General features: G+C 38.3%; 2 protein-coding genes across 10 annotated transcripts in view; both read left to right on the top strand.

The window, feature by feature from the left end:
• The window catches only part of LOC124153624 (hormone-sensitive lipase), a 53,127-nt gene that overhangs the window by 6,141 nt on the left and 19,696 nt on the right, over positions 1-27,290 (top strand). For 5 of the 8 annotated variants that reach the window (XM_046526910.1, XM_046526911.1, XM_046526909.1 and 2 more), the window contains exons 4-9: positions 6,474-6,591; positions 6,679-6,786; positions 6,885-7,078; positions 9,957-10,245; positions 18,060-18,248; positions 20,369-20,788. In XM_046526910.1, coding sequence (XP_046382866.1) covers positions 6,474-6,591; positions 6,679-6,786; positions 6,885-7,078; positions 9,957-10,245; positions 18,060-18,248; positions 20,369-20,788 — 1,318 coding nt within the window. The remainder of the gene's footprint in view (positions 1-6,473; positions 6,592-6,678; positions 6,787-6,884; positions 7,079-9,956; positions 10,246-18,059; positions 18,249-20,368; positions 20,789-27,290) is intronic. The other 3 variants (XM_046526914.1, XM_046526913.1, XM_046526915.1) reach the window with 2 other exon arrangements.
• On the top strand, positions 11,522-16,467 carry LOC124153623. Of its 2 annotated transcripts, XM_046526907.1 has the most exons (3): positions 11,522-13,784; positions 13,900-14,211; positions 14,283-16,467. In XM_046526907.1, exons 2-3 carry the CDS (start codon positions 13,906-13,908, stop codon positions 16,419-16,421), a joined length of 2,445 nt encoding a protein of 814 aa, XP_046382863.1. In that variant the 5' UTR covers positions 11,522-13,784; positions 13,900-13,905; the 3' UTR covers positions 16,422-16,467. The 2 variants fall into 2 exon arrangements, with proteins under 2 accessions (XP_046382863.1, XP_046382862.1); XM_046526906.1 differs by having other exon boundaries at positions 11,522-14,211.

The raw sequence follows: 27,290 nt of genomic DNA, 5'->3' as shown, positions 1-27,290 counted from the left end.
AATTTGGATGCATATTTTTGGATGTGCCTAGCACACGAGGGTCCAAGCGAAAGCCTGAGGCGATTGCCAAATACAACAAGAACATGAGAGGAGTTGATCATTGCGACCAACTCTTGTCTTATTACCGTTGCGAGCAAATATCCCTTAGGGGGTATAAGAAGCTGGCAATTCATCTAATTCAAATGATGGTGTTTTCAAGTGGAAAGACAGTGGGGACATCACAATGTTATGCTCTGAATTTGGATGCATATTTTTGGATGTGCCTAGCACACGAGGGTCCAAGCGAAAGCCTGAGGCGATTGCCAAATACAACAAGAACATGAGAGGAGTTGATCATTGCGACCAACTCTTGTCTTATTACCCTTGCGAGCAAATATCCCTTAGGGGGTATAAGAAGCTGGCAATTCATCTAATTCAAATGATGGTTGTAAATAGTTTTATTTTGTATATCAAATTTAGTGGGGCTAAGAAAAGCCTACGTGATTTTAGGTTATAGTAAATTGAATCCCTACTCAAAATAGGTTCACGGCCGGTCCCTCCTAAGCCCATAGCTACCTCCCAATTCCCTGCCGGAGAGAAACACAGGAAGCAGAAAAGTTGCAGAGAGTGCCTTAGTGAAGGCATCCTAAGGTAGTGACTACGATTTGCCCAGAATGCGGAGGTCAACGAGGGCTCTGTCGAAGGCCTTGCTTTGCCAAATATATAATAAAAATTAGTAAGAATGTTTATAGAAATTTTTCAATAACTCTAAGGTAACTGATTTGCTTTGATTAAAAAAAAATGTTTATTCTTTGAATTTATATATTTTCTTGCTGTTCATTGTGTGTTCTACTTCTGTGACTTGTAAATAGTAAATCTACGGACTTTAAAACAAAAAATTTCACGAAAAGACTAATTACAAGATATTTTTGTCATTAATGTATGTCACCAACGGTAGAAGGAGTATTATAAACGGAAATATGAATGGTTTACTACTTCATACGAGTAAAATTACATGTGTGTAATGCGGTTACCGTGAATTGTCAATTACTGGTGATGGGTGGCATACATTTATGTCATTAACGTTTTTTACAAATTTTGTAAAATGGAAACGAAAAATTACGCAAATTCTGTTGTATAACTTCCAACAACACCCTTATGAAGGGAAATCGCCTGTCCGTCACTGGAGGTTACGGCGAAATTATCATCCGCATTGAATGTGTTAATCATGAAAAATAGATATTGTCAATCGAAAATCTAAGAGCATGAAATGCATACTCCAGGAGTAATAATCTTTCAATTTAGGCAATAAAAAAAATAGGAAACCACACTATTATCCACTGCTTGGTCACACTCGGGTGTCCTAACAAATGCACTACCCTTTCTTAGTAGCAGTGTAAGGGGCTAGGCTAGAACAGCAGTTTTCAATGAACCGATGGTAATACTTTGTGAGGCCCAAAAAGGATTGTGTCTCCTTCACTGTTTTCGGAGTAGGGAATTCCTTTACTGCTGAAACCTTGCTTGGGTTCGTAAGGATACCTTTTGCACTGCACCTTTTATATAAAAGGCTCACCTGCACTCCTGTATCCAATAATATGCATCCCCCACACATGTCACAGTCACCACCGAGTCCTTCACTTCTCCCTTGTGGTGTGCACACACGGGAGGACAATCCTTAATTGGGGCTGTTGTGGGCGACTTGCTTGGCCCTGGAACTGTTTAAATGTGTCTCAGCCCACTTGCTAAAACTACTATGTCCTCACACCTGACAGCTTCTAGCCCAGTGTCCTTCCTATCTACGATTAAAACACTGCATTCTGCCCCGATCACAACGGCGCCTCTTTCCTTTTTCTATCCCATCCAAACCCCAGCCCCGGTGCGTTGTAACCCTCAGAGGACTTGGGTCCTGATTCTCTGCATTCCGTCCCACTCCTTATCCCTTGCCTATCATGAAGGGCTCTTTGATCCCTGGTCCAAGATTATCATTCTCCACTACACTTTCGTTCTCTCTATTCAATCTCTCTGGCCTGTTCCCACTGTCATACTTAATCTCCCACACGTGCCTCACACCAAATCTGAATTTCCTGTTGCTCTGTTAGCATTTTTTCATTCTTAGCTTCAATATCTTACATGGCTGATCCTCGTTTGGAATACCCAAATTATGGTCTAATAATTGTCATGAGGTAGGTAAAGGGTGAATAAAGTGCAAAAATTCAGAGTCAGAAGATTTTATAGTCACATTTTCATTGGAAAAATATTTGATACAAGCAGTTCTAAAATTTGCAATGGGTAAACATTGTATTATATCTATGAAAATGTAACTAAATACAGTGCAACCTCGATATAACGACACCCCACGGTGCACTAGTAAACACTCGCTATAGCGAATTGTCGCTTTACCGGAGGTGGAGCAAATAACAGCCTATACACCTGTTTTGAACAGATACACAGGAACAGGGCGACAGATAAACATCTATCCGATAAACGTAAGCATAAATCCAGAGGAAAGGCGATGTTTTTTTGCATCACTAAATTTCCTTACTCAAATAACGACTAACTATTCAAACAATTTATAAGCGCCGCACTGAATAAAAATCATGCAAAGCATTGGTCCGTCAATCATTATATTTATCGAACGACAGTTTACCACATAAATTTGAGACTGAGCACTCCATTAACTTCATTTCTAACAGATCGCTAGCAATTACAGAGGTTAAGGCGTCTTGATGAAAGTCTTCCGGCGGTGAAACCCTCGCTATGGCGAGAGCCAACACCGAAAGGGTCTCGTAAAAACGAATTTTTTAACACGCTTATTATAGGGTCAATTGACTGCATCGGCTATCTCTCGTAATAGCGGGGGTGTCGCTATAGCCCGTACTCGCTTTAACGAGGTTTCACTGTATAGTGTTTCTAATATCCTATACATTATTATTAGACTGTGCATTGTCTTATGATAGGAATATCATCGGCACTTGCAAATTTCTATTACCTGAATATTGTCTGCATCAGATCGGGCACATTTATCACTTTTTGTAGAGCTGAATCAGCTTAAATTTTTCTTTCTACTTCCTCCTTTCACCTGCAGATGCAGTTGTTAAAAAAAGGTGAGTTTTTTACTTCACAATTCTGGACCAGGTTAACAGGTCGTTGACTGATAGCTTTTGGATTTCTGAAGGAATGTGTTTCTGCTATTAATCTAACTACAACACAAGTATGTGGGATTCTGTTGATTTGGGAATGTGTCCTCTATGGTTTACAGCCATCATAATACCCCTATCCTTTAAACAAGCCAGGTCAGGGTGATTAGGGGAAAAGTCAGGAGATTTGAAAGGGACCAGATGAATCTAAAAAGATGTCCTGGAATCTATTTCACAGTATCAACGAAAATTTATGTCATGACAAGCAAAGCTAATTAACTGCTGCACTGTCTGTATTCTTTGCTGGCTCATATTTGACTCATTGTCAGTAAATTCACCTTAGGAAGTACCTACATTAATGCGTTGCAAGAACTGTTTTACTAATTTTTTAGGAATGTTGCTGTGTTCATTAAAATAATAAAATTTAAAAGAATTTAAATGTATTCTGTTAAAGGTTTGTGTATGTTAAATACCTTTACACCTAAAAAAATGATTGTCCAAAGGAAGATGTAAAAGAGTGAGGAGAAGTGAAGATTTCTGTCCAGAAAAAGTTACAGAATATGTATTCAGAAATCTTGTCGCAACCCTGAACAAATGTGCGAAATTTATTGGCAGATTCATAAACATTAAAATTTTCTTTTTTTTATTTTTTCAAGGTAGATGTACCTTACTTTTCAGTTTACTGTTGAGTTAAACGCAGTGATGAAATTTTTTGGAAAATAGTTACTCAGAGAAGAAGAGGCTTCAAAAATAATGATTTAAAAAAAATACTATATGAAGAGGGCATTTTCAAGATTTCATCACTCAAAGAAATTTTGATAGTAATAATAATTATTATTATAATAATACCTTTTTATTGGGAGAGATTGGGACTGAAAAATCCCATCTTCTATCTAACCCTTGATAGTAGAAGTCTAATTAGTGCCTGGAGAGATTTCACTCCAGTTTTTTTCGGCTTGTTGAAAATTCAGTTATGCTGTGAGTAGGTAGAGATTTACAATCTCAAGCCAGCATAATTTAATGCATTCACTTTGGCTGACGCCAGTTGACATCATGCCGGTGTTGATTTTGGAGTTGCCTGACACCAATTGGCATGAACCAAATGGACAAAAAAAGAACTTCGCTCTTCACCAAACTACAATCAATTGTTGCCACAGTGAATGTGTTAAACAAATACGTATCGAATTGTCTGGTACAATAATAACATTCTCTCCATATTTTGGTAGAATTTTTTGCCAATAATTAATTTTTAGGCGTAAATCAACAGTTGTACGTGAAATCATATTGGGTGGCTTAAAAGGATGACACAGAAGCCTAAGTAAAATATAAAGACATTAATTATCATGAATAGATTGTACATCTCCTTCAATCATATGATTGAAGCTTCTCTTCCATTTCATGAGATTGTTCAAAATGCATATTTTCGAGGAAAATACAGCTGAGGACCTGAAATCCATAACGTTTGAAAATTCCTCAGCATAGTGTTTAGACTTGCCACCTCAGGGCACCACTCTTTGAGCCTTGTTCTGGGATGAGTAGGAAGTCAGCTCACCCTATGAACATATGCTAACAACCTAGACAGGGACACATAGGGATCTCAAATATTAAGCACGAGCAGGGGCGGATCCAGGATTTCTTTCTGGGAGGGGCACAAGCAAGGCCGTATCCAGGATTTTGTTCAGGGGGGGGCACAAGGATACCTCGTCATACCGAACGAAATGATAATGGGACGGTATTAAAAATCTAGCATATTTTTTTAGGGTCCAGAGGGGGGAGGGCACGTGCCCCCGTGCCCCCCCCCCCCCCCTGGATCAGCCTATGAGCACGAGAGCCTTAATGCATTTATAAATTAATGAAATAACAAAAAATAGAAGAATTTCCACAGATTTACTGTCCGAGAAAGGAAGGTATCAATAGATATCGCAACGTCTGCTAGCAAATGCTATTGATGAAAGCATTCACTATGCAGTGGAACCTCATTAAAGCGAGTACAGGCTATTGTGAGACGCCTGAGAGATAGCCGAGGCACTGTCAATTGACACTATAATTAGCATGTAAAAAAATTAGTTTTTACAAGGCCCTTTTGGTGTTAGCACTCGCCATAGCTGTATTCGAGTTTTAAGCGTGGTCAGAATTCCACCATCTTGGTTAGACAATTTTCAGACTTAGTCTCAAACAGTGTACTTATATATACATAATCAAGTATTCTATTCCTTATATCACCTCTGATTTATAAAATGAAAATGCAACAATTACTTCTTGATTTTCATCTGAGTTTTTCAATCGTTCGTCATACTACTGTGTATATTTAACTGTCCTTATAGTCACATTGTAGTGATAATTTATCGCCATGAACATAATTTCGTAATATTATTGCGACCGGTCTGCTATTGTAAGATTTCCATTGGCTGTAGTCTTACCAGTAGAAGTGCAGGGGAATGGATATTTTACACTTGTAAAATGTTAATTTCGGTTAAGTTAGTTGCACAGGGGAACGATGGTTATTGACAATAATTTTTCCTTGGGAAAAGATATTCGTGGCATATTTTCAAGAAGCCTTCCCATAATGATAGAGAAAAGGTTTACTGTGTTCGTTTGTGATGGTTTATTTTAATGTAACAATGATCATGACCGAATATTACACCAAATAGTTCGCTAAAGGTCAAAGTAGGCTAACCTCCCCAAGCACCCCCATTCCTGCCACACTGCGGTCAATGCTCGGAACCAGAGGTGCCCACTCCAGTATATTTATAACCTCCTTGGTTATTTCGGAAAAAAAATTATGTGATAATTACCAGGACCTCCCCTCTCCCCCACGTGGGATTGGGTGAGAATCGGCTTGACCCCATCCACCCCCTAAATGCCTCATGTATGTAATGGATGCCCCCTCATGGTATTCTGGAAATATTTTTACCCCCCACTGCTTTTCAACCATAGTTTCTTTACAAACAAATGGTTTTTATACCTCAGTTATGTCTAAATATGTGATGGTATTCTTTCATTTCTTCCTTCAATCTTCCTTTATCTTTTCATTCTATTCACCAATATCCTTGTGGTCTTTTCCTATCATTCAATGGATGTGTAGTCCATTTTGGGGGCATCCTTTTAAAAGTTATTTTAAAATAGGATGCCCCAATCGGAAATCCTATTTATTAAAGTTTTTCTCTTTTAAAAAATGATTTAATGAAACTTTTGGTCAGTTGTATACATCCACTGCACTTAGTACATAAATTAATCCATGTGTTATGAAAACATGTGTCATTTTTTATAGCTTGTTCACATTTTTAACTTCTGTATTAGTTAGTATTAGTATTATTATTTAAGTATTAACAGCTGTATATTTCTCCTCCTATTTAGTTTTGCTCTTCTATGCGGAAGGTGCTGAAGTTCATCAGCATTGCTATGGCATCATATAGTGAGATATATTATGGCGAAGGTGGATTTTTATCTAAAGCATCAAGTTCTCTATGGACAGGTATTTCTCCAGACATATGTCATTGGCTATCAAGCTTTAAATTTAAATGTTGCCTTTGTCTGAAAGAATGATTTTCTTCTTTTAAAGGGGGAAAGTATTACATTGATCCAGAATTACGAGCCAGGAGAATTGTAAATATTTCTCAGCATGCTCCTGTTGATTTTTGCAAATCATTTTGGCTGCTTGCGGAAACTGGTACTGTCTCTTGCAGTTCATGATGATTAATTTGTATGGGAGTGTTTTATCTGTCAAAGCATTTTTCGTTTTTAAAAAATGGACTTTCCTTCTTACAGAGGTAATGACTCGGCTTCCATCTATTGTCTCTCCAACTGTAGCTGTGAATCATGTGATAGAAATTCCTCCTGAACCATTGGAATTGGACAAAGTTGATGGTTCAGGTCGGGTTCAGATACCAATACCAAGTTCACATATTGGGTCTGCTCCTGTTTGTTGCAGATTAATTTCTGCAGTGCGTCGCCAAGGCATGGTGAGCTAAGTGTATTATTAATTGCACCTTAGCCATAAATTTCGTTGTGTGTTTCTGGTCATTATTTTCTTTAACCTTGCTTATTTGCTCCCCATTTCTGTAAATGTATTTTTTGTGTGCTACTTGCATAATGAGAAATAGTTTTTTGCGAAGGAGCTGTCATTTCTAGCAATTATTTTAACAGAAGAAATCATGGGCATATTTATTTTAACCTTTTGGATGCTATTGATGCTATTGGATTTGCATATAGATGAATGTGTATTCATTTATAAAAGTTGTAACTGCATGTAACACCGTAAAACATAGAAGCAAAACAGGACACTCACAATCTATTATGGCACAGCTTTCAAAGCCGTAATGTATCATTCTCAATGCTGGGAAAAACACCTCAGAGAAGATGTCAAAATCCAAGACAATGATATTTGAGCTGGAAGGAGGAGTATGTTAAAAAGGCAGAGGTGGATGCACTTAGTGAGGAGACAAAGGTGCTGAGAGGGTTGATGTTGTCAGGGGAGAAAGACATCACTGATACATCAGAACCAAAGAAGACTTTTTAGAGGGTATTTTATGAAGATAATTTTTCCAAAGTGGCCTGAAAAAGGATTTTCATCAGTGGGACTGAGCCTCCTTCTCATCCATAGCAAATTCAAAATGTTACGAAATGTTAAAGGTACAAATGAGCATTGTAAACTTCTAGTGACTGAAAGAGACGAGAAACCAAAGGAAGCTCTGCGTACACAGGAGGTGAGAATTTTGAAATTAACTATGACCACATTCGATCGGGTAAATTTTGACCTTGGTTAAAACTAGGTTAAAAAAACTGTGTATTAGTGAAAATTTTTGTTAGCTGCTCATGTCTTACAAAGGGAAGGATTTCATTCCACAGAGGTTTTGTTATTTCATCGAAAAGGTTTGCTGTGTAGTAGCAATCAGTTCTGCTCAAATCTTCATAGGTATTCACAATTTTGGCATTTCTAGCAACTATAGTTTCACCTACTGGAACATAACATGGCCAAAACTGTTGGTACCAGCAGCATCAATGTTGTGAACAAACAAAAAGAATGGAGCAAAATTCAGAGGTTTTTTTAAATCTAGGAGGTTTGTTCTGGGAGGTTTATTTTGCTTGCATAGCTGTGATATTTTTTTTAGTTCATCCCCCCTCCAGAAATTTTTGGTAACCCCCCACCCTCCCAGAAATTTCTCCAGACCCCCTCTGGACTTATCCACTGGACTTAGCTTGAAAAGTCCTTGGTAGGAGATGGATTTTCGTGCAATGGAATTTCCCGAGAAGGCCTGCGACTCAAAAGCTCGGAGACTCTTAGGCTCAGGACTTCTAAGGTCTTGGAGCTCCTGTTGCAACAACCTGTCTCCAACACCCTATCACCGACCCTACCATCAAACCTGCCACCGAACATGCCATACCAGGAGTTCAACACTGAAATAATAGTTCTGTCGACGAAAACTTGGATTTTGGAAATCCAGGGGTGCTGAGGTATAGTCTGCAGTTTGGAGTGACAAGTAGTCCACTTTTCACCAATTAAATCCCTCTCTCCCTCTAAGACCTCATCCTACCATGTCTCTCCCCTCCTTGGCTACCAATTGCCTTTTTGAAAGTCCCTCACCCCACCTGGGAGCTTATACCACTAAGAAGATTGTGGAGAAGGAGGTCTTCCCCGCTGAGTATGGTGTTTCCCCAACCATGCTTGGATTATAAGCACTTTCTGGAGTTTCCTGTCAACTCAGGTGCTGCAGCGAAAATTGGACTGCTTGGGGTGACCAGTGTCTGGAGCTGCCTGTTACCCCTTTCTCTGAGTTTTGAAGCCAGTCACCTTTTCCCCTAAACTACCTTCCCTCTGCTGCTGGTGTGATATCCTATCCTTCCACCACGGCAAGTTAGCCTAGGTCCGTGCCGGCACACTCTCTTGAATTGGCTGAAGTCGAAGTAACATCGCTTAAGCTTTGACAGAGATTTTCAAAACAGTTTTCGGTGCTGACACACTCACCGCTCTACTTACCGTGTAAGTGCATGTAAGAGACCCACCTTTTTTCCAGAAATTGCAGCCGAAAATGGGGGTGCATCTCTTATACGAATTTCTTATCGTCTACGTACAATTTACTCCAAACCACAAACAAAAATAACTCGTATACCTATTTTCTTGTATGTTTAAGGTTTGTTTTGGGGAGTATTAGTTGTTATTTGCTATTACTGAAATACTCATTGTAACTGGCATACCTAATGAATTCAAAATATTTATGCCTCAAATACTACATGAATGAAGTTGATATGTACTTATGATATAATTATTCTCTTGTTCATTACTTTCCTTGTTTTTGTGGAGTTTTTCCCTTACTTGATGAGTGTCAAATGAAGAGAGTTCCTCATGTATTTCTTACGTTAAAAATTGCCTAGATTTTGAGAACATAACACCACATAGTGCATAGGAAGGTCAACTTTGTGACCTCAGGAATGAAAGTTTTCATTAAATTTCATATTGTGGGGTTCAATACTGCGTGCATTCAAAAATTGGTACAATCAACATTTTTGAAATATTTGATGCATTTACCCTAAGAAGCTGCTCTGTCTGGAATAGTGAAAACCAACCATTCTTTGGACTTAATTGAATTATTTGCTGGCACTAACAGCATTCATTCCATCACATCAACCGGACTTGCATGCCATAAGCTCTGATTTGCTCTGTCCACAAGATGACAGCGTGAGCCCACTGTTGGAGAACAATACACTCATGTTATCCCGGGCAAAAATATGGCAGCCAAACAAAGAAACCTTTACAAGTAAAATATAATTCATGGCAGAAGCATTACATACGACTTGTTGAACTGTATTTCATAATATTTTTCCTCTCTCTCCATATTTCAGATAGCTGAGGGGGTTAAAAAGGACTCTCAGAGCAATATGCCGGGGCCATCAAAAGGCTTGATAATACATTGCCATGGTGGTGGATTTGTTGCTCAAAGTTCACGCTCTCATGAATCATACTTAAGGGATTGGGCTGTACGTTTGGATATCCCAATACTTTCTATTGACTACTCTCTTTCACCTGAAGCTCCTTTTCCACGAGCCTTGGAGGAAGTTTTGTATGCCTATTGCTGGGGGCTAAGTAATGCCTCAGTCCTAGGTTCTACTGGAGAACGTGTTGTTCTAGTGGGTAAGTTGCTTGCTTAATATGTAATTGTGTTTTAGACAGTTCCTTAAGGTTGTAGCTTATTGTTTTCTTGAATTATACATGCTGCTGTTTGGTGTTCTTTCCTGATGTGAATAACAAATACAGTGTCATATTGATGTGGGAACATACAGATCAGGGATTTGAATCCAGTCCAGTTATGCCAAGTGAGTTTTTAATGAAAGTACTATTTTAAACTCCTGTCACTGCACCACTGCAGGTAGCATTCCATTAATAGGTACTGTATGCCCACATCTGTAGGCCAGCCGCTGATGCCATTGAAAGATTTGATTGTGCTTACGTTTGTGAATGTCTTTATTTAAAATATGTCCATCGATCATGAGTTGTGCCAACTTTGAAATTCATGCATCAAATTGAGTTTCACTATTGATCCTGATGCTATACTGACTTATCTAAGCAGTATGTCAACTGTGCTCCAAGCATATTTCGGGCGGCCCTTCAAAATCAACATCGACCTCTACTGTTACTAGTGAACGCCTATTCAGTACCTCAGGCAATATTTCTGCCAAAAAAGAATAGATTAGGTAAAAATGTTCAATTTTTGAAATCAAAACCTGGAAAAATAACCAGTGGCTACCTGATGTAATGTGACATATTGGTCGATCATGCATTCTTTAACAACGTGTTATTTAAAAATTTTTGCATGGCAATTAAAATTATGGAGACGATCTTAAGATTTTTTACAGAGCATTCCTGCTCATTTACATCTTAAGTTAAATTATTTTCATTCACTTCTTGCAGTTTTTCATTCAAATTTGCCATTAATTCTTGCAAAACTTGCCAAAAATTATGGCAAAGGTGTAAAATAAGAAATCCCAAGGAAACAGGTGGAAAAAAATGTGTCCAAAGCATGCAGAGTATCCGAGTTGACAGTAAGGAGAATTAAGAAAGAGATGCGGTTAAGCAAAGACAGCACACCCAAGCAGCCTACATCAAGCCCAGGCACGCCTCCAGTCATTAATGAATTTTTCAAGGTTTTGTGTGACAAACCGTCCACAGATTTTACCTAGAAAAGAAATACCCAACAGTGGTTGAGGTTTTCGTGAAATTAAAAGCACATTTTGAGGACTTTCCAGAAATGTGCGAAAGCACATTGTGTAAAGTCTTGCATCAATTGAATTTTTAGGTGAGAAAATACAACTCCCGCACTGTTTGCTTTGAATCACAGCGTATTAAGGACCAACGGAAGACATTTTTGCATTTAACAAAAAGGTACATACAGAGATATGGGGTACACTAGGTTGGGACAAGTCAGGAAAGTCAGGAAAGTCAGGAAATAGTCAGGAAAAAAAGTTTTGGTCAGGAAAATCAGGAAATCGTCAGGATGAGCGCCCGAAGAGTCAGGATGGATCGGATTGTGTGCCTTTTGCTGTGCCGCCGGCCACCGCACGCCGCACTGGCGGCAAGCGACAGCCGCAAGATGAGCCGAGAACGCCCGCGCCGCGCTGTCTCACCGCCTCCCTTCCCCTCGTGCTAACCCGTGCCGAACTGGGCTGCCGCCTTCACCGCCGAAGCAAGGAGTGCTGGCGTCGCTCTGCCTGCCGCTGCATGGCAAGGTTCTCGCATGTGTTCTAGCAATTCACCGCTTTACACGACGCAATTTTGATTGCGCCTTCGCACGTACGTCAGACTGCGCAATTCCGTGTACCGTGTAAAACGGCCTTTAGACACTCTTAACCCTCTCATGCATGCATGCATGCATGAAATCCTTTGGAGTAATCAAAAAATAAAATAAACATGTGACGAGTGCAAAAAGTGAAAAGGGTTGAAATTTTACATCGCTTGCTGCAGCGGTTCCAATTAGGCAAACGTTTAGCAAATAATTTAGACTATTGAAAAGGAACCAACTTCAATATTGAGCTCAGAGAGAATTCAGAAGAGTCAAAGCATTTTTAGAAAATTTCTAGAAAACATTCAGCAATGTGAGTCACTTAAAAATAACGATCATTGATTATAAAATAAATTTTGAAATTACCGATTGCTAATTCAGATGCACTATAATTGAATTCATATGCCTACTTTTAAAGCTCCTCTCGATCACCCGTCAGGTATGCTATCAGCTAAATAAAACTAAAACACATATATGCATATGCTTTTCACTAAGGATGACCATGTCATTGCAAAACGCTATTTTCTCACCATGCGTCTTGTCGTTCATTATCATGCTCTGGAAAAATTAGTTGATAATTGAGAATAGAGAAAAGTATAAAGTCTGAACGCAATGAAGATTACCAATAAATCTGGAGCAAAGTATCAATACCTGAATTAATGACTTTTGATCGGATAACCAGGCTAAAATCTCAAAAGTAAAAAGAATCCTTCACTTGGAAGAGGTTCTGATTCAATACAGTTGCAAGTACATATGACGTGAAAAGAAAAAAAATTGAAACGGTTTATCCTAATTTACCTTAGAAGTTTAGCAAGACTACCAATTTATAGCTTGTTCGAGTGAAGGAATAATTACCATAAAAAATATAGGTTTCTATCATGCGATTTACGATCTTTCCCGTGATGCCTGAGAAATATTTTTAATGCGCTAAAATATTTTTGAACTTCAATTATCACATGTTATGGGTTATTCTGCTCAGCCATTGCCTGGAAAATTGCTCTGTATTATTTAATGGCGTACAAAATAATAAAATTACAACTAGTTTTTAGTCTCACGTCTAGAAATGAGGTTGAATGATTTCTTACAATGGGGATACAGTGGAGGTCATGCCTTTCGGGTTGATGATGTAAAAACATAATTGTCTTTGCACGAATAAGTATGTTAGGTAATTTATCTCAAAAGTGGAAAAAAATCTAGCTTATCACATGTGATAGGAGCATCGCAAATCTTGTACATCACTTCTTTGGTATATATACATATTAATTTTGACCGATTCACTTTCAGCGATATTTTTTTAACGTGTGAGGGGTATTAAGAGGTTGTTGGTGCCGATTTGTATATCCATGAAATAAAAGGATTCCTAAATTCAAGTGCCCACGTGTAGTATGAGACGTTTCGTCCAGCTTTCTTCGTTTCTGACAGTTTGAGCACGTCGCCACTGTATAGCGGGAGGCCGGCATACACGGCAGTGTAACGCGCTCTTCTTCCACAAAAAGTCATTTTATCATTTGTGGACTACTGAGACCATTAACGGAGAAAGCGCAGGAAATATTGACTACATTGTGTTGAACGCATGGCGACGCAGCGTCTCAGGAACCTTAAATGAATTCTGTACTACCATACGACAATGCAATAGCAAAGTTGCATTGGGTCGTCTGTGACATAGTAGCGGCTTGGTAGGCTCATGCGCAGAAGCGAGTGAGGCAACCTTAGGCTCTAAACCTTGGCTCCACGGTCGCTCCTTTTCCGCGCCTTTCCCCCCACACCCCCCGCCATCCCACGCGCTCCCCGGGTCTACGCCCGCGGCGGGTCAACAATAACAGTGCGACGGTGACGAGTCCGGACGAGTCGGTGTGCCTGGAGAGCAGCGGAGGTTGCGTTTTCTTCATTGAAGGTAGGCTGTCACGAATATTAGCAAACTCACTGTCGTGTTATTTTATCCACTCCATTCGACTATTCATTGAAACTTAATGGTGCTGTAGTTCAAAATGAGATTGTATTATTTTCAGACCCGAATGCTGAGGCCCATTTCGTCTCTAGTCATGGTCGGGGGAAAGCAGACGTATTGGAACGAGGATTGGTCAAAGGAGCTTCATTTCAGCTGCTTCTCACCAAAGACTTCGACTGCATTAAAGCATGGATTGCCAGAAGGAAAACCAACATCTTTCTACTGCTCGGTGTGCTGCAAGACGAATCAACTCGGCAACATGGGTCGCGGTGCCCTGACTAAACACCTGTCATCAACCCACCACAATACTGCCGTCGAGAACAAGAAGAGCTGTTACGGGATCAAGATATTTTGTTTGCCTTCCGCTAAGAAGGTAAGTGATGGTGAGTTATTTGTAAAATCTTCGGGGTTTTCTGGTTCTCTACCCCAGCCTGATTTTTGTAGGTGACTACAGCAACTCCCTCTACCTCTACATCCGCGTCGGTGAACCCCACGGCGGCGGCACCTGGTTCCTCAGCATCGGGTGGGACTGCAGAAGACCCTCGGGACGATCCCGATGACCCCACACCAGCTTCACCTGCCTGCACATGTTCATGCCCATGTGCGCGATGTACCAACGAAGTTATCGCCGTCCCGAAGACTGCTGGTTTGCAAGGTCTTAACACCTGGTTAATGAAGCAAGATACTACCAAAGCTGAGATTTTGTGGTGTATCTATTGTGTAACGAGCCATACTTCTTTGTCTTCTGGGGGCAAGGCAGTGCAGTTATTTCCCACAATGTTCCCAGATAGTATGATTGCTGCAAAAATGGAATTGGGTCGGAACAAAATCGCCTATTCACTTGTACATGGTTTAGCCCCACATTTCCATGATGTTATCACATCTAAGTTAACCAAACTGGATTTTGTGGTAGTTTTATTTGACGAGAGTCTCAATAAGTGTAGCCAGAAGACTCAAATGGATCTTGCCATTAAATTTTGGTGTGATGATCAAAATGAAACGGTGACGAAATATTATGATTCAGTGTTCCTGGGTCGCTCAAGGGCGACTGATCTCATATCGGCATACTGCACAGCAATTCCTAGAAGTGTGCAGTCTCATGTGCTTATGGTTGGCATGGATGGCCCGAATGTTAATGTCAAGTTCCTGAAAGATCTCCAGATTTATATGAAAACAGAGTTTGGTGAGGATGAGCCACTGCTGCTGCTCATGGGGTCCTGTGGTTTGCACGTAGTTCATAATTCCTTCAAAGAGGGGGTTAGTAAGTGTGGCTGGAATATTGTCATGTTTCTCAGGGCCTTATACAATATATTTAAGAATGTGCCTGCCCGTCGCAGTAAGTATACAGAGTGGACAGGCTCTACTACTTTCCCAAATAAGTATTGTGCAGTGAGGTGGTTGAATAATGCACCTGGTGCCGATAATTGCATCAAAATATTGCCAAACGTAAAAACTTTTATTGAAAAAGTGAGAACTGGACCTGAAGAGGATAAAATAAAATCTGCCGGCTTCTTGTATGTTGCAAAAGCTGTTGAAGATAAGATGTTGGGGCCTAAGTTAGCCTTCTTCTCATATGTTGCAAGACTTGTTGAGCCATTCTTGACTACTTATCAAACCAATGACCCAATGGCGCCGTTCTTGCACACGGACCTGTCGAACTTAGTGTCGAACCTGCTTAGACATTTTGTCAAGAATGATTATGTAAATCGAAAGTCAGATGTATGTAAAGTTGACATTACCAATGAAGACAATCTGATTCCTGTGAAGAACTTCAATTTTAGTTTTTCTGTAAAGGACGCTCTCAAAAAAGTACAAGTATCTACTCCAGAAATGCTGAAGTTCAAGGAGGAGTGTGTGCTCCTGCTGAAGGCTATGGTTAGTAAAATTCTTGAAAAGGCTCCCTTGAATTACAAACTCTGCAGAGCCATAACTTTTTGTGACCCAGAACTGATTTCACATTCCAAAACTGCCGTTTCTACTCGACTGAACGGCTTCTTGGAACAACTGCACAGCCGCAATTGGCTTCCTGCAAGTGAGTGCGACACTATTTTGTCTGACTTTAAGGTGCTCTGTGACAAACAAGTATTTGCTAACGCCTGTCAAGAATATGATCGTCAGAGGCAGAGACTAGATCATTTCTGGAGAGGTATCTGGGATCGTTATAAGTGCTCAGATGGTTTAGTGAAAGTGATTAAAATGGCTCTGATCATAAGCCATGGCCAAGCTTTCATCGAGCGTGGCTTCTCCATCAATAAGGAGATAATAGTAGAGAACCAATTAGATATGTCTTTGGTGGCTCAGCGCCAAGTGTACGACTCAGTCAACGCTGCTGGTGGCGTAGAAAACATAAAAATATCTGCTGAAATGATCAACAGATTTCGGCACGCGCGCTCCGAGTATGAAGAAGCAAAGAAGCAGCGCCGATCTGAGGACGCTGAGGTCGAAAAAAAAAGGACCCATGAGAAGATGATTGGAACTGAAGTTAAGGAGCTTCAAGCCAAAAAGATGAAAGTGTTAGCATCAAGCCAGAAGGAGGCTGATGCCATTGATGAAGAAATAAAAAAGTTGACTGGTACTTTCTAACTTAACAATGGAGTTTCTAACTTAGACAATTTGTGAAGTGCACTTTAAATTAATAGTGATTTTTTTGTTCACCAAGTTTTTTTTACTGTTTTGACTAATGATTAAGTCACAGTGATTGCTAGTCCAAAGTGGCCATATTTTGTTTGGAAAGTCAATATGAAAGAACTATGATAATTTGTGAAGTGTACTTAAAATGAGGAAATAGTGATTTTTTTGTTCACCTTGTTTTTTTTACTGTTTTGACTAATGATTAAGTCACAGTGATTGCTAGTCCACAGTGGCCATTTTTTGTTTGGAAAGTCACTATGAAAGAACTATTATTATGTGTGAAGTGTACTTAAAATAAGTAAATTGTGATTGTTTTGTTCACCTTGTTTTTTACGGTTTTGACTAATGATTAAGTCACAATGATTGCTAGTCCACGGTGGCCATATTTTGTTTGGAAAGTCACTATGAAAGAACTATGATAATTTGTGAAGTGTACTTAAAATAAGGAAATAGTGATTTTTTTGTTCACCTTGTTTTTTTTTTACTGTTTTGACTAATGATTAAGTCACAGTGATTGCTAGTCCACAGTGGCCATTTTTTGTTTGGAAAGTCACTATGAAAGAACTATTATTATGTGTGAAGTGTACTTAAAATAAGTAAATTGTGATTGTTTTGTTCACCTTGTTTTTTTTACTGTTTTGACTAATGATTAAGTCACAATGATTGCTAGTCCACAGTGGCCATATTTTGTTTGGAAAGTACCAAAGTACCTAACGTGTAGTACTGTACAGTAGTAACATTTCTTGTAAGTTTTTCTGATATTACAATTAAAAAATACTGAAGTGTTGCATATTTTGAGCTATTTCCTTGTATATGACCTCTTATGACATCTTTCTTCATGCGTTAAAACTTATGGCGAACGCTAGAAAAAGTCAGGATATATCAAGATTTTGGTCAGGAAAAAGTCAGGAAAAGTCAGGATGGGAGGAAATTGAGATCTTGTCCCAACCTAGGGTACACCATTTGGTATACCGATGAAACCTGGTGTGGTGCAAATCATGCACTAAATTTTGAGTGGCAAGAATTTGTGGGTGACACACACAGTGTCCTAGATTTTAATCATGGCAGAATTCAAGAAGTAAATGGCTGGATCAATAATCCTCGATATAGGCAGTGAGGAAGGATTTTTGGAGCCACAAAACAAAATTTGAATTTGCTTTGAAAGTAAGAAGGATTCGTTATTCAAAATACGACCAATTGTAGACTTTATTGCAGACAAATGCCAGACAGTTTATAAGCCAAAACAAGAATTATCTCTAGATGAGGCATAGCATTCCTTGGGGAGGAAGGCTGAAATTCTGCACATACAACCCAGCCAAGAGAGTGAAATGTGGACTGCTTGTTCGCATGATATGTGAAAGTGAGAGTGGTTACATTTCCAACCTGGAGATTTATGCAGCGGGGGGAAAAAAAACTTGAAGAAACTATTCCGTGAGTGCTGAAACCTAGCCTAAACCAGTGGCATCACATTTATCAGGACAACTATGGTCAACAGGACCCAATGATCTAATGTATATTCTCTGTTGGAATGGATGTTATAAATTGGTCAGCAAGTTTTTGTTAGTCATTTGAACCATTGGTCTACTTCAGGTGATTCGGCTGGAGCAAATTTAAATTTAGGCGTAGCAATGAAGTGCCAGGAGTTGGGAATCAGATCTCCAGATGGATTATTCTTAGCATACATACCGGTATTGGTGGCCTTCGTTCCATCTCCATCCAGATTCCTTTGTCTCATGGACCCTCTCCTTCCATTTGGGTTTATGATGCAGTGCCTGAAAGGTAAATAAAAGTTTTAATGATACTTTCTTGCATAAAGATTTTAGTTGACTCAGACTGGTGATAGGATTGCTGCAATCGCTTTGAATACTGGGTGTTTCAGGAAGAATCTGTAATACTTCAGGAGGTGGTTGGGGAGACAATTTTAAGCCTTTTTTTCCATAAACATGGGATTGTTACTCCTTAGTTTCTGAGCTATGGCAGCGCAAACATTGTTTTGAATTCACTTTGCAGTTACCATGAAAACAGTTTAATGTTTGGAAGGAAATTTCTTAGCTTTTCTACAAAAACACACACTTTATTGCCGACTAGTTTCGGTTACACTGTACCATTTTCAACTTACAACTTTCATGTGTAACCGAAACTAGTCGGCAATAAAGTGTGTGTTTTTGTAGAAAAGCTAAGAAATTTCCTTCCAAACATTAAATATGGAATTCTACAAAGTAAAGGCCTCAACAATTCAGTGCATGAAAACAGTTGGCTATTTATGGGTATCCAGCCTTTTCAATATTTTATTTAATATTCTGGATTTCTAAGGGCATTATATAATTAAGGTTGGACGAAAATGTGCCATTGTAATTGTCTGAAATGATTAATCTTTGAGCATAATTAAAGAAGAATTTTGAGCGAGTATCAACAATGTGATGTGCCTTCTCACTCATTTTGAGACTGTTTCAGACAGTTATAATGGCACATTTTAATCGAACGTTAATAATTGTATGCCTTTAAAATATCCAGAGCACTAAAAAGAATGTCATAAAGGTTGGGTACCCAAGAAATACGGTTTTCATGATAACTCCAAAGTGCAGCCAAAAAAATGTTTGTGTTGCCATACTTAAGTACCTAAGGAGTTGCAACCCCATCTATGTTTATTGGACAAAAAAATGCTTAAAATCGTCTCCCCTACCACCTCCTGCTGTACTGCAGATTCCTCCCAAAACACCCTGTGTATGCATATAAATATGAGTTTTAAAGTGTGAAGACTATTTGTGTATTGTCATTCTTGTCCTTCACATCTTACTGTTGGTAGCTGTGGTCTAGTGGAAGATTTTTAAGTGATATAAAAAATAATTTAGTTAATTAAAACTGGCTTGAAATTTTTCAGTTCCAATGTCTGTTCGGTTCCTTGAATTTGTTCATTGTTCTGATTTTAATTCCCTTTCATTGGTTCATTTTATAAAGCACTTTTAATGATTTCCATGAGTAATATGTTTTGAAAACTATGTGAATTAGTATGTGTACCAAGTTATCACAAAGTATTTAGATCTGTAGTATCACTAAATTGGGAAGATAAGGTATTATCATTAGTTCCTAAAGATAGAAGAATTCAAGCCTCTGATTTGATTCAAAAGAACAAACAAGGAAAAGAAAAGCAACACCACACACCAGTATTTAACACCTTAGCAGGACTGGAATATTTGTTAATACTTTCTTTTTCTGAAGAAATGGTTAGTCATCTTGGTAAGGTATATGTAAGTACATTATGTAATTCACGGCTTTAATAAACGCTCATTTTATTAGTTTCATTTTACAATCTGCATTAATGGAATTTGTGTGCTGTTGTCAATTGATGTGTTCTTCCGTGAATGTGTTTACACCACAAAACAGGTGCTCATAATGTCCATATTTTCATTACTGAAACAGATTATATCTTCTTTGGTCCAGTCTAATATATTTATGGAAGGTTCAAGTTTATATTTCCTTATTTTCAATATGAAATGCCACTAGGTCTTCTACGGAGACTCAAGGATTCATAATTTCCATATCATAACGTGGGCTGTTGTTGATTTCAATTGTATATGGTTTCTGTGTTACTTGCTCACTCATTGAACTTCCAATCAATTACTGTAAGTGCATTGCCTTGAATAATCTTATCATATATCACTAATTCAAGGTGGCAGCAATTATAGTCGCTTACTGTTAGTTTGTATTGTTTCATGATGCTAACTTTTTACAGTTCCTCTCACAACATACTATTTTTCATAGGGTTTCCTTCCTTCATGCACTTCCTAAGTAATCCTACGCGTAAATTTCTCCTCTCATTATGGCTTTCTTAACGTTGATTTGTCTCTGAATTGTTAGATTGCTTAAATGTATAACTCTGATGCTATCTCTTTTTTCAGCCTACGCAGGTCAAAATGATGAGCCATCTGATCATTCTGAAGACACAGTGAAAAAGAGCTCCATTTCAAATAGCATGGAAGGCAAGTCCCCAGAATTGGAAATAAATAGAGAGAGTCCCTCCTCTGCCAGTGACTTGGAATCATTTGAGGAAGTGTCAGCAAGTGATCTCACTGATTCACAACCCCAAGCTGAGGCTAGAAGTTTCCAAGGCCAGCTGTTAGATAAATTGGGCTCCTCTGATACCCTTACTACTGTCTCCTTAGCTTCCCCTCAGCCCCCCATGGATAAACCCAATCCAAATGGCTGTGCTGCACAATTCTTTGAACAGTATGTTCTAGACTCAGACGTTAATTTAGAAGGTGAGGAAGTGCCTGTTCTAAGAGAGGCTGGAAGTAAGATTTTGAAGCCTGGCTCATTAGGTATGAAAGAAAAGGCTTATTTTAGTTTTGCAAGTAGAGATGATTAAGAATTGAGTAATTTTTTAAATCTAGTGTCAACTCACAAGCATGCTCATACTTTTATCTTTGCACTTTTTCACAGTAACAGTAGTTGTAGTTATCTTGGATAGTATATTCCAGTTTCTCAAATCATTTTGCATTGGATAAAATAAAAAAATAATCCAAGCACCGTTGGATGATTAGATCAGGTAAAGATAGTGCTTATAGTAAGGTAGTGTCTGAGAATGCACTTCGATATGAAGTGACTTAGAATTTAATTGAATTCATTTGTTATATTACAGTGAGATACCCACAAATAACCGAAATAGGCTGCATTTGGCGGAGCTTTCGTTGTACATATTTCTCCTACTGGGTGAGCATAGGGCAAGTCTTTCTGTGTTCAGTGCTGTCAATTTTTCATCTGGGATTGTTTCCTCCAATCACTGCTGTTCATTTTGTGAAAGTAGTTTTGCTTTCTCATGGTGTTCTTTGTGGCAGTTTTAAGAGAACCACACGCAGCTGTGAAAATTTGCCTCCAGCTTGTGAAAAATGCTGTAGAGGCTCATATAATGTTAAAACAGCTTACATGGATTGAGCTATGATTTCAACTGATGAGTTTTAATGGTTCTTTTATTTCAAATAAATCAGCTGAATAACTGCCTTGATAATGAGGCTCAGCAGTATCCCTGACTAAACAAATGGCGAAAAAAATTGTCATCCTATAGCTTTATAAATATTTGATTTACTGGGTGTACAGCCTGAACAAAGAATTCTTATCATTGAGGTTTGAAGAATTTCATAATTGATGAGGTAATGGCAGTTTGACGACTGTACCCCTGTGAGGGACAGCAAGAAATTCTTAGCCTAGATCAAGAATTAATCCAGCACATGGAGGATCTTGGTTTTAAGCCAGGGATGTGGGATGGTTAGGGAGACTACCCCCAGCTGAGGCAAGTTTGAGGGACTTCCCCTAACAATTTTACATGTTCTACACTCAATAATGATGATTTAAGGCTGATTCTTTGATTTAAAAGATAGAATTTGAAATGATTACTTTGATATCTATATATATATGTACTTTTATCCGGTTAAGATGATGTGATAAATTGTTTCAGATGGCCGAGTACCCCAATGGCATGACAAGCACTGTGTTCGGTCTTTGCGCAGTAAATGATTTTGACCAGTATTTAAACACAAAATAAGTTTAACCTTCCGCCAGGCATGATGGATCAGACAGGCACAGCGCAAGCTTTTTTTCATTTCTCCACAACACTAGGCAGCGTAGACCTTTGACTCTTATTGATGCTTTTTGTTTTGACACTCTCTATGCAGCCTTTCATTTTTTGCATTTATGCCTTCAGATCAATGGCAGATTATTCAGCATAATCAAGCAAAATAATTTCACAGTACTGCAAAATAAAAGTATTATTAGATAAATAAGATGGCAAAATAAAAATATGCTGATCTTATTGTATTCAGATGCTAAAATACATTACATATAATTATATTTAATAGCCCTAAGAGCATTTTATATTGCACCTTGCTGGATCAGTCCGTATGACGGCATGTAAAGGTGTCCATGCATAGCACGAAAGACATCGCGTAAGTGTTCAAATATACTAATAATGGTGTTTTAAACTTTAAAGGTGTACCACTGAGCCATGCTAAGAGTTAGTAATGTTTTTTCACATCTGTGCCTGAACTCAGCAATAGGGTAGTTTCCTTCATCAAAGAAAACAAAATGCATTGATTGCGATCCCTTACCCACCATTAGTGTGTTCATAATATACAAATTATTTGGTTTTAGAAACCCCAGTTTAGAGGAATGGCAACGGTCAATTTTAACCGCATTTGAAAAAGGCCAGATTGGCGCCCATGCGATTCCACTCCACGTGACGTCACAGGGACCTAGTTTCTATACGAGTAGATAGGAGTTTTACATTGTCTGAGATTACCAATGCATGCATGAGGCACAGAGGTCAGGGAAACATCTCTTAATTATCGCACGTTAAAAATACCTAAGTTCGGAAAGTTTCCTTCATTTGATAGGGGAATAATAATCCTTATTTAAGCCAAGTGCCATCGTATCAACGCTCAACCCTTGCCCCAAGGTCACCTCACACGCCAACAGAAATACGTAACACGGACTTTTCCCATCATTCCTACTTAGCCGTCATGTTTTTGCGCGCTTGAAATTTTTCACTTTTCGCTTAATCGCAAAAAATAGATAACGTCATTTGAAAATCAAAGAGCGTACTCCAGGAGTAATAATCTTTCGATTTAGGCAATGAAAAAATAATAAGAAACCACCCTATTCCAATGTTGCGCCTGAAAGGTTAAGGCAAATAACAATGATCCCCCTAAAATGAAATTTTAAGAAATATTCCTAATAATGAAGTCATAGCTATGGTCTCAGGTTCATCCCATGCATGCATGGTGAAAAACCTCCGGTAGTGAATCTCTATGATCAAAAGACCTCCCTTAAGCAAAGACTGCATGTGAAGAATATGAGCTCGCTATTGCAAAATTTTTCAGTTAGAAATTATTTTTATATTTTTTATATACAAAATCCCCTCAAATTTGCATTTCATCTAATGAGTTTATATTTTCAGTAGCCTATAGCCTGTTTTCACCATCTGATTTGGCACTGCCCCAAAGCTGTTTAGCTTATGAGAAGCATGAATGCCAAGGTGGCATACAATGACTGATTATTCATCATTGTTTACCCTATCATGGATATTGGATCTGGCTGGGGCTTAACAGAGTTTTATCAGGCAATCATGCATTCTTTACCCGCAAAATATTCATAAATTAGAAATTAGGGTAAATGATATGAAGATATCGTTTTCATTGCATATAAGCACTGTCATTGAAGACATTTTGTTGCCAGAAGCTATTCTAATGAAAAGGAATGCCTAATGCCAGATTTTGTGCGTACTTTTAGCATTAAAGGATGTCAATTAGAGAAGAAGGGATAGTGTTCAGGCTTTCAATATTTTCTAGGGAACACATTCTGTCTACAGTATTTACCCAAAATGCCTAATATGTGGTGGCAATAGGTGGTCGCTTAGTTGTTCATCCTGCTACAACGCAACCAGCGAAGTACATATGTATAATGAATCCCCAAATGTCAATGTCACCATTTTCTCAGTCATGTATAATTCCATTTATGGAGGCTATACTTAATTACAGTAGATCAAGAGTAATTTCCTATGCACTTGTGGCAGTTTTTTTATTACAGTCAAATGGTTTTGTAATTTAGCTGCGGAATGTTTAATTGTGGATCGAATTTGTGCTTCAGCAAAATTATGCTGAACAAAATTGCGATAAATGAGGCATGAGTATAGTCCTATCCTGTCAGTATCAGTCTCCTCAGCCTGCAGTTACTGTGAGTCACGATCCTTTCTTCCACTAAATCCAGTCTTCTTCTTGTCGCTTTCTTTTGTCCATTTCCATATCCCTCATAAATTGGCCAATGATATCTACCTTCATATTGATTTTATTACTTTGGCCAAAATAGAGATCCCCATAACCTGTCATTCTCACCTGTTTAAAATTAATCGCATTTATTGCCATGTGCAGCTTCATTACAAGTTTTAGATTCTCAATTGGTTTTGGTTTCTTTGAAGTCCTTTCTCCACTGCATTGCCTAGAATAAAATCCCATCTTAGATGCATTGCAGATAATGAATGAATACCACTAATTTTATTAGCCATGGGGCTTGGCTGATTTAATATTCTGTTTTGTTACTAATTGAATGTCCATGTTTCAATGATGCACATTTATGCCTGATAGAATTCCAGGAGAAATTATAACTGCGTGCATGTGGCATTTTTTCAATACTAATACTCTTCTGTTTCTTGCCTTCAAGCCATTTAATTTTTGTAGGTAGGTACTGTTACCCTGTTTGACTTTCAATTTGTTTTACTCTTGTCTATGACACCACCACTGTAAAGCTTTCTTGTAGTCTGAGTATGTACACGTTTCGGATATGATTATTTTAAAACTACATGATATCCATTTGAATCTGTCTTTGGGATTTCCATCACTGCGTCATATTATTTGAAAAATCAGCGTCATGATACAGTTTTGTAATATTTTCTGTGTGTTTGTACAAGAATTGTGTTGATTTAACCAATTTAGATGTTGTGCTTGGGGAAAATTTACGTATAAATTTAACTAGCTATTCCTTTTGCATGCCCGTACACTTTGTCTGAAAGCTCAAGATCTCCATTGAGAATGTTAGCTTGTAGAGGGGAAGATTGTTTAACTCTAGGATGACCAATGGCGGTCAATTGACCGTTTGCGTTTTTATTTCGCCCACCATTTCGTTATTTTCCAATCAATGATGCTAAGATTTTTTTTACTTTTAATATTTTGGTATAAATAATGTGAAAATGAAGTTTTTATGGGGGAAAAAATTCATGTCAGGAGAAATGTCAGCTTTTACCTAGAATGACTGAAAGCAGTCAATTGACCGTTTTTATGTTTAATACCGTAATTTAGATCTCATGGTTTCAATTTCGTCAAATATCATAGCATGCACTTTACCACACGAAAACTACTCAAGTTTGACTCTCATATCTTTAAAACAGTTTTTAAGCATGATTTTAGTTTATGTGAAACAGAGAGACATAATAAAATCTATGATGTGTTACATCGTAAAGAGTTGCTACTGAGCCTACTAAGTACTCTATGGGCAGTGATTAACATTCATTGAGCTGAAATTCATTATTACATTTGTTCGTATCTGCTGCGAATCAAGCCAGATGTCACCGCACCCCGCTTCCCATGCACATTGCATAACCTGTAGGGCTGCACGTAAGCGCGCCAGGAATACTCTTTTCGCGATGTGTCATAACTTGCGTGCCAGTCACTTCCTCTATATAGATGCTGCAGTCACCCATTCTCTCAGTTCAGTCCACACTGTGGTCATCCAGTTCATCAAAACTGGTTATATTCTCCTAGAGATGCCAGTATAAACTATAACTTTCGAATAAATTTGGTGAAAACTTTTTTATGCTCAGTTCATTTAAAGAATGAAATTCATTTCAAATGCGACATAGCATAAACATTTTTCTTAGGTTATAGTAGTTGAAATTTTCACCGGTTGAGACATGAAAGTGCGTGTTATTTTTTCTTTCCCGAAAATTATGCGATCTGTTGCTCAGAGTCATTTACGGTGATCGTTACCAGTTATTTTTTTAAGTATGCAAGTGAGGCACGTTTTTATTTTGCAATAAAATTTTTTTATGTGTTATTAATGTTTTTTTGCAAAGTTCAACTTATTCTTACAACTAAATCTAACTGCAAAACATAATCAGAACACTTCTAAACTCATCAGGTAAAACTATGGAGGGAAAACGAATGAAAGAGCGCAAGAAAAGGGCAAACGGTCAATTGACCGCTGGCAGTAATTATAGGTATGCGGCTTACCCCCGGCATTCTAGTGTTAAGCCCAGAAGGGGAAAAATGAGTTTTTGATTTTGCCTTATGTGGCTTTACTTGTTGCAAACAGACTTTTATTGAACAAAATAATCTTAGTTTGATCCTTGAGCTGTAAGACATAGTGCACACTTAATTATCACCCTGAAAATGTTTTAACTTATGTGATGATGGGTGAGTTGAACATAGTATTTGTATTGCTGTGTATAAAATTACAGACCTGTAGATGATATTGAAAATTATTGCTTATGATAGCACTATGATCCCTTTAAACTAGAGATGGGTCGGTTCTGGTACTCGGTTCTCTGTTCTGCCGTGAAATACACTCAATGCTACATTGAGACCGCTTTCAGACAAAACGACTTTTTGCTGGCTGCCATTCACGTAAAATTCAGGCGGCTTTCAGATGAAACAACTCTCTGCAAAGCCGTGCTCCAAGCAAATCAGCGCGGCCCTTCAAAATCAGCATCAACCACTACTGTTTTCAGTGAATGCCTGTTCACTACTGCAGGCAATATTTCTGCCAAAAAAAGAATAGATTAGACCCAGATAGGGTAAAAATGTTGAATTTTTTTAGTCAAAACCTGGAGAAAGAACCAGAGCCTGACTTATGTAATGTGACTTATTGGTTAATCATGCATTCTTTAACAGCGTGTTATATAAACTGTTTTGCTTGGAAAATAAAAATTATGGAGATGATATTAAGTTTTTTTATAGAGCTTTCCTGATAATTTACATCATTAGTGAAATTATTTTCATTCACTTCTTGTTGTTCATTTAAATTGCCATTAATTCAGATATGTAATAAGAGTTCATCCTTGGAACCGAGTACCAAGAACCGATGTGGGAGAACCGGACCAGTACCGAGAACCGAAAAAATTTAAGAAGTAACTCATCCTTACTTTAAACCTATGCTTTACTCGTTTCTGGATAAAATTTACATATTTTTATTTTGTGGAAGGATACTTACTTTCTTCCTTGTGTAGGCTTTTGTGGTGTGGTGAGGATTCAGCGTGGAGGTTTTCAGGGTTACTACCGC

This window comes from Ischnura elegans, chromosome 2 (genome assembly GCF_921293095.1).
Source record: "Ischnura elegans chromosome 2, ioIscEleg1.1, whole genome shotgun sequence".
Classification (NCBI taxonomy): Eukaryota; Metazoa; Arthropoda; class Insecta; order Odonata; family Coenagrionidae; genus Ischnura; species Ischnura elegans.
The sequence above is the reverse complement of the archived record's forward strand: the minus strand, read 5'-3'. Positions and strand labels throughout refer to the sequence as shown.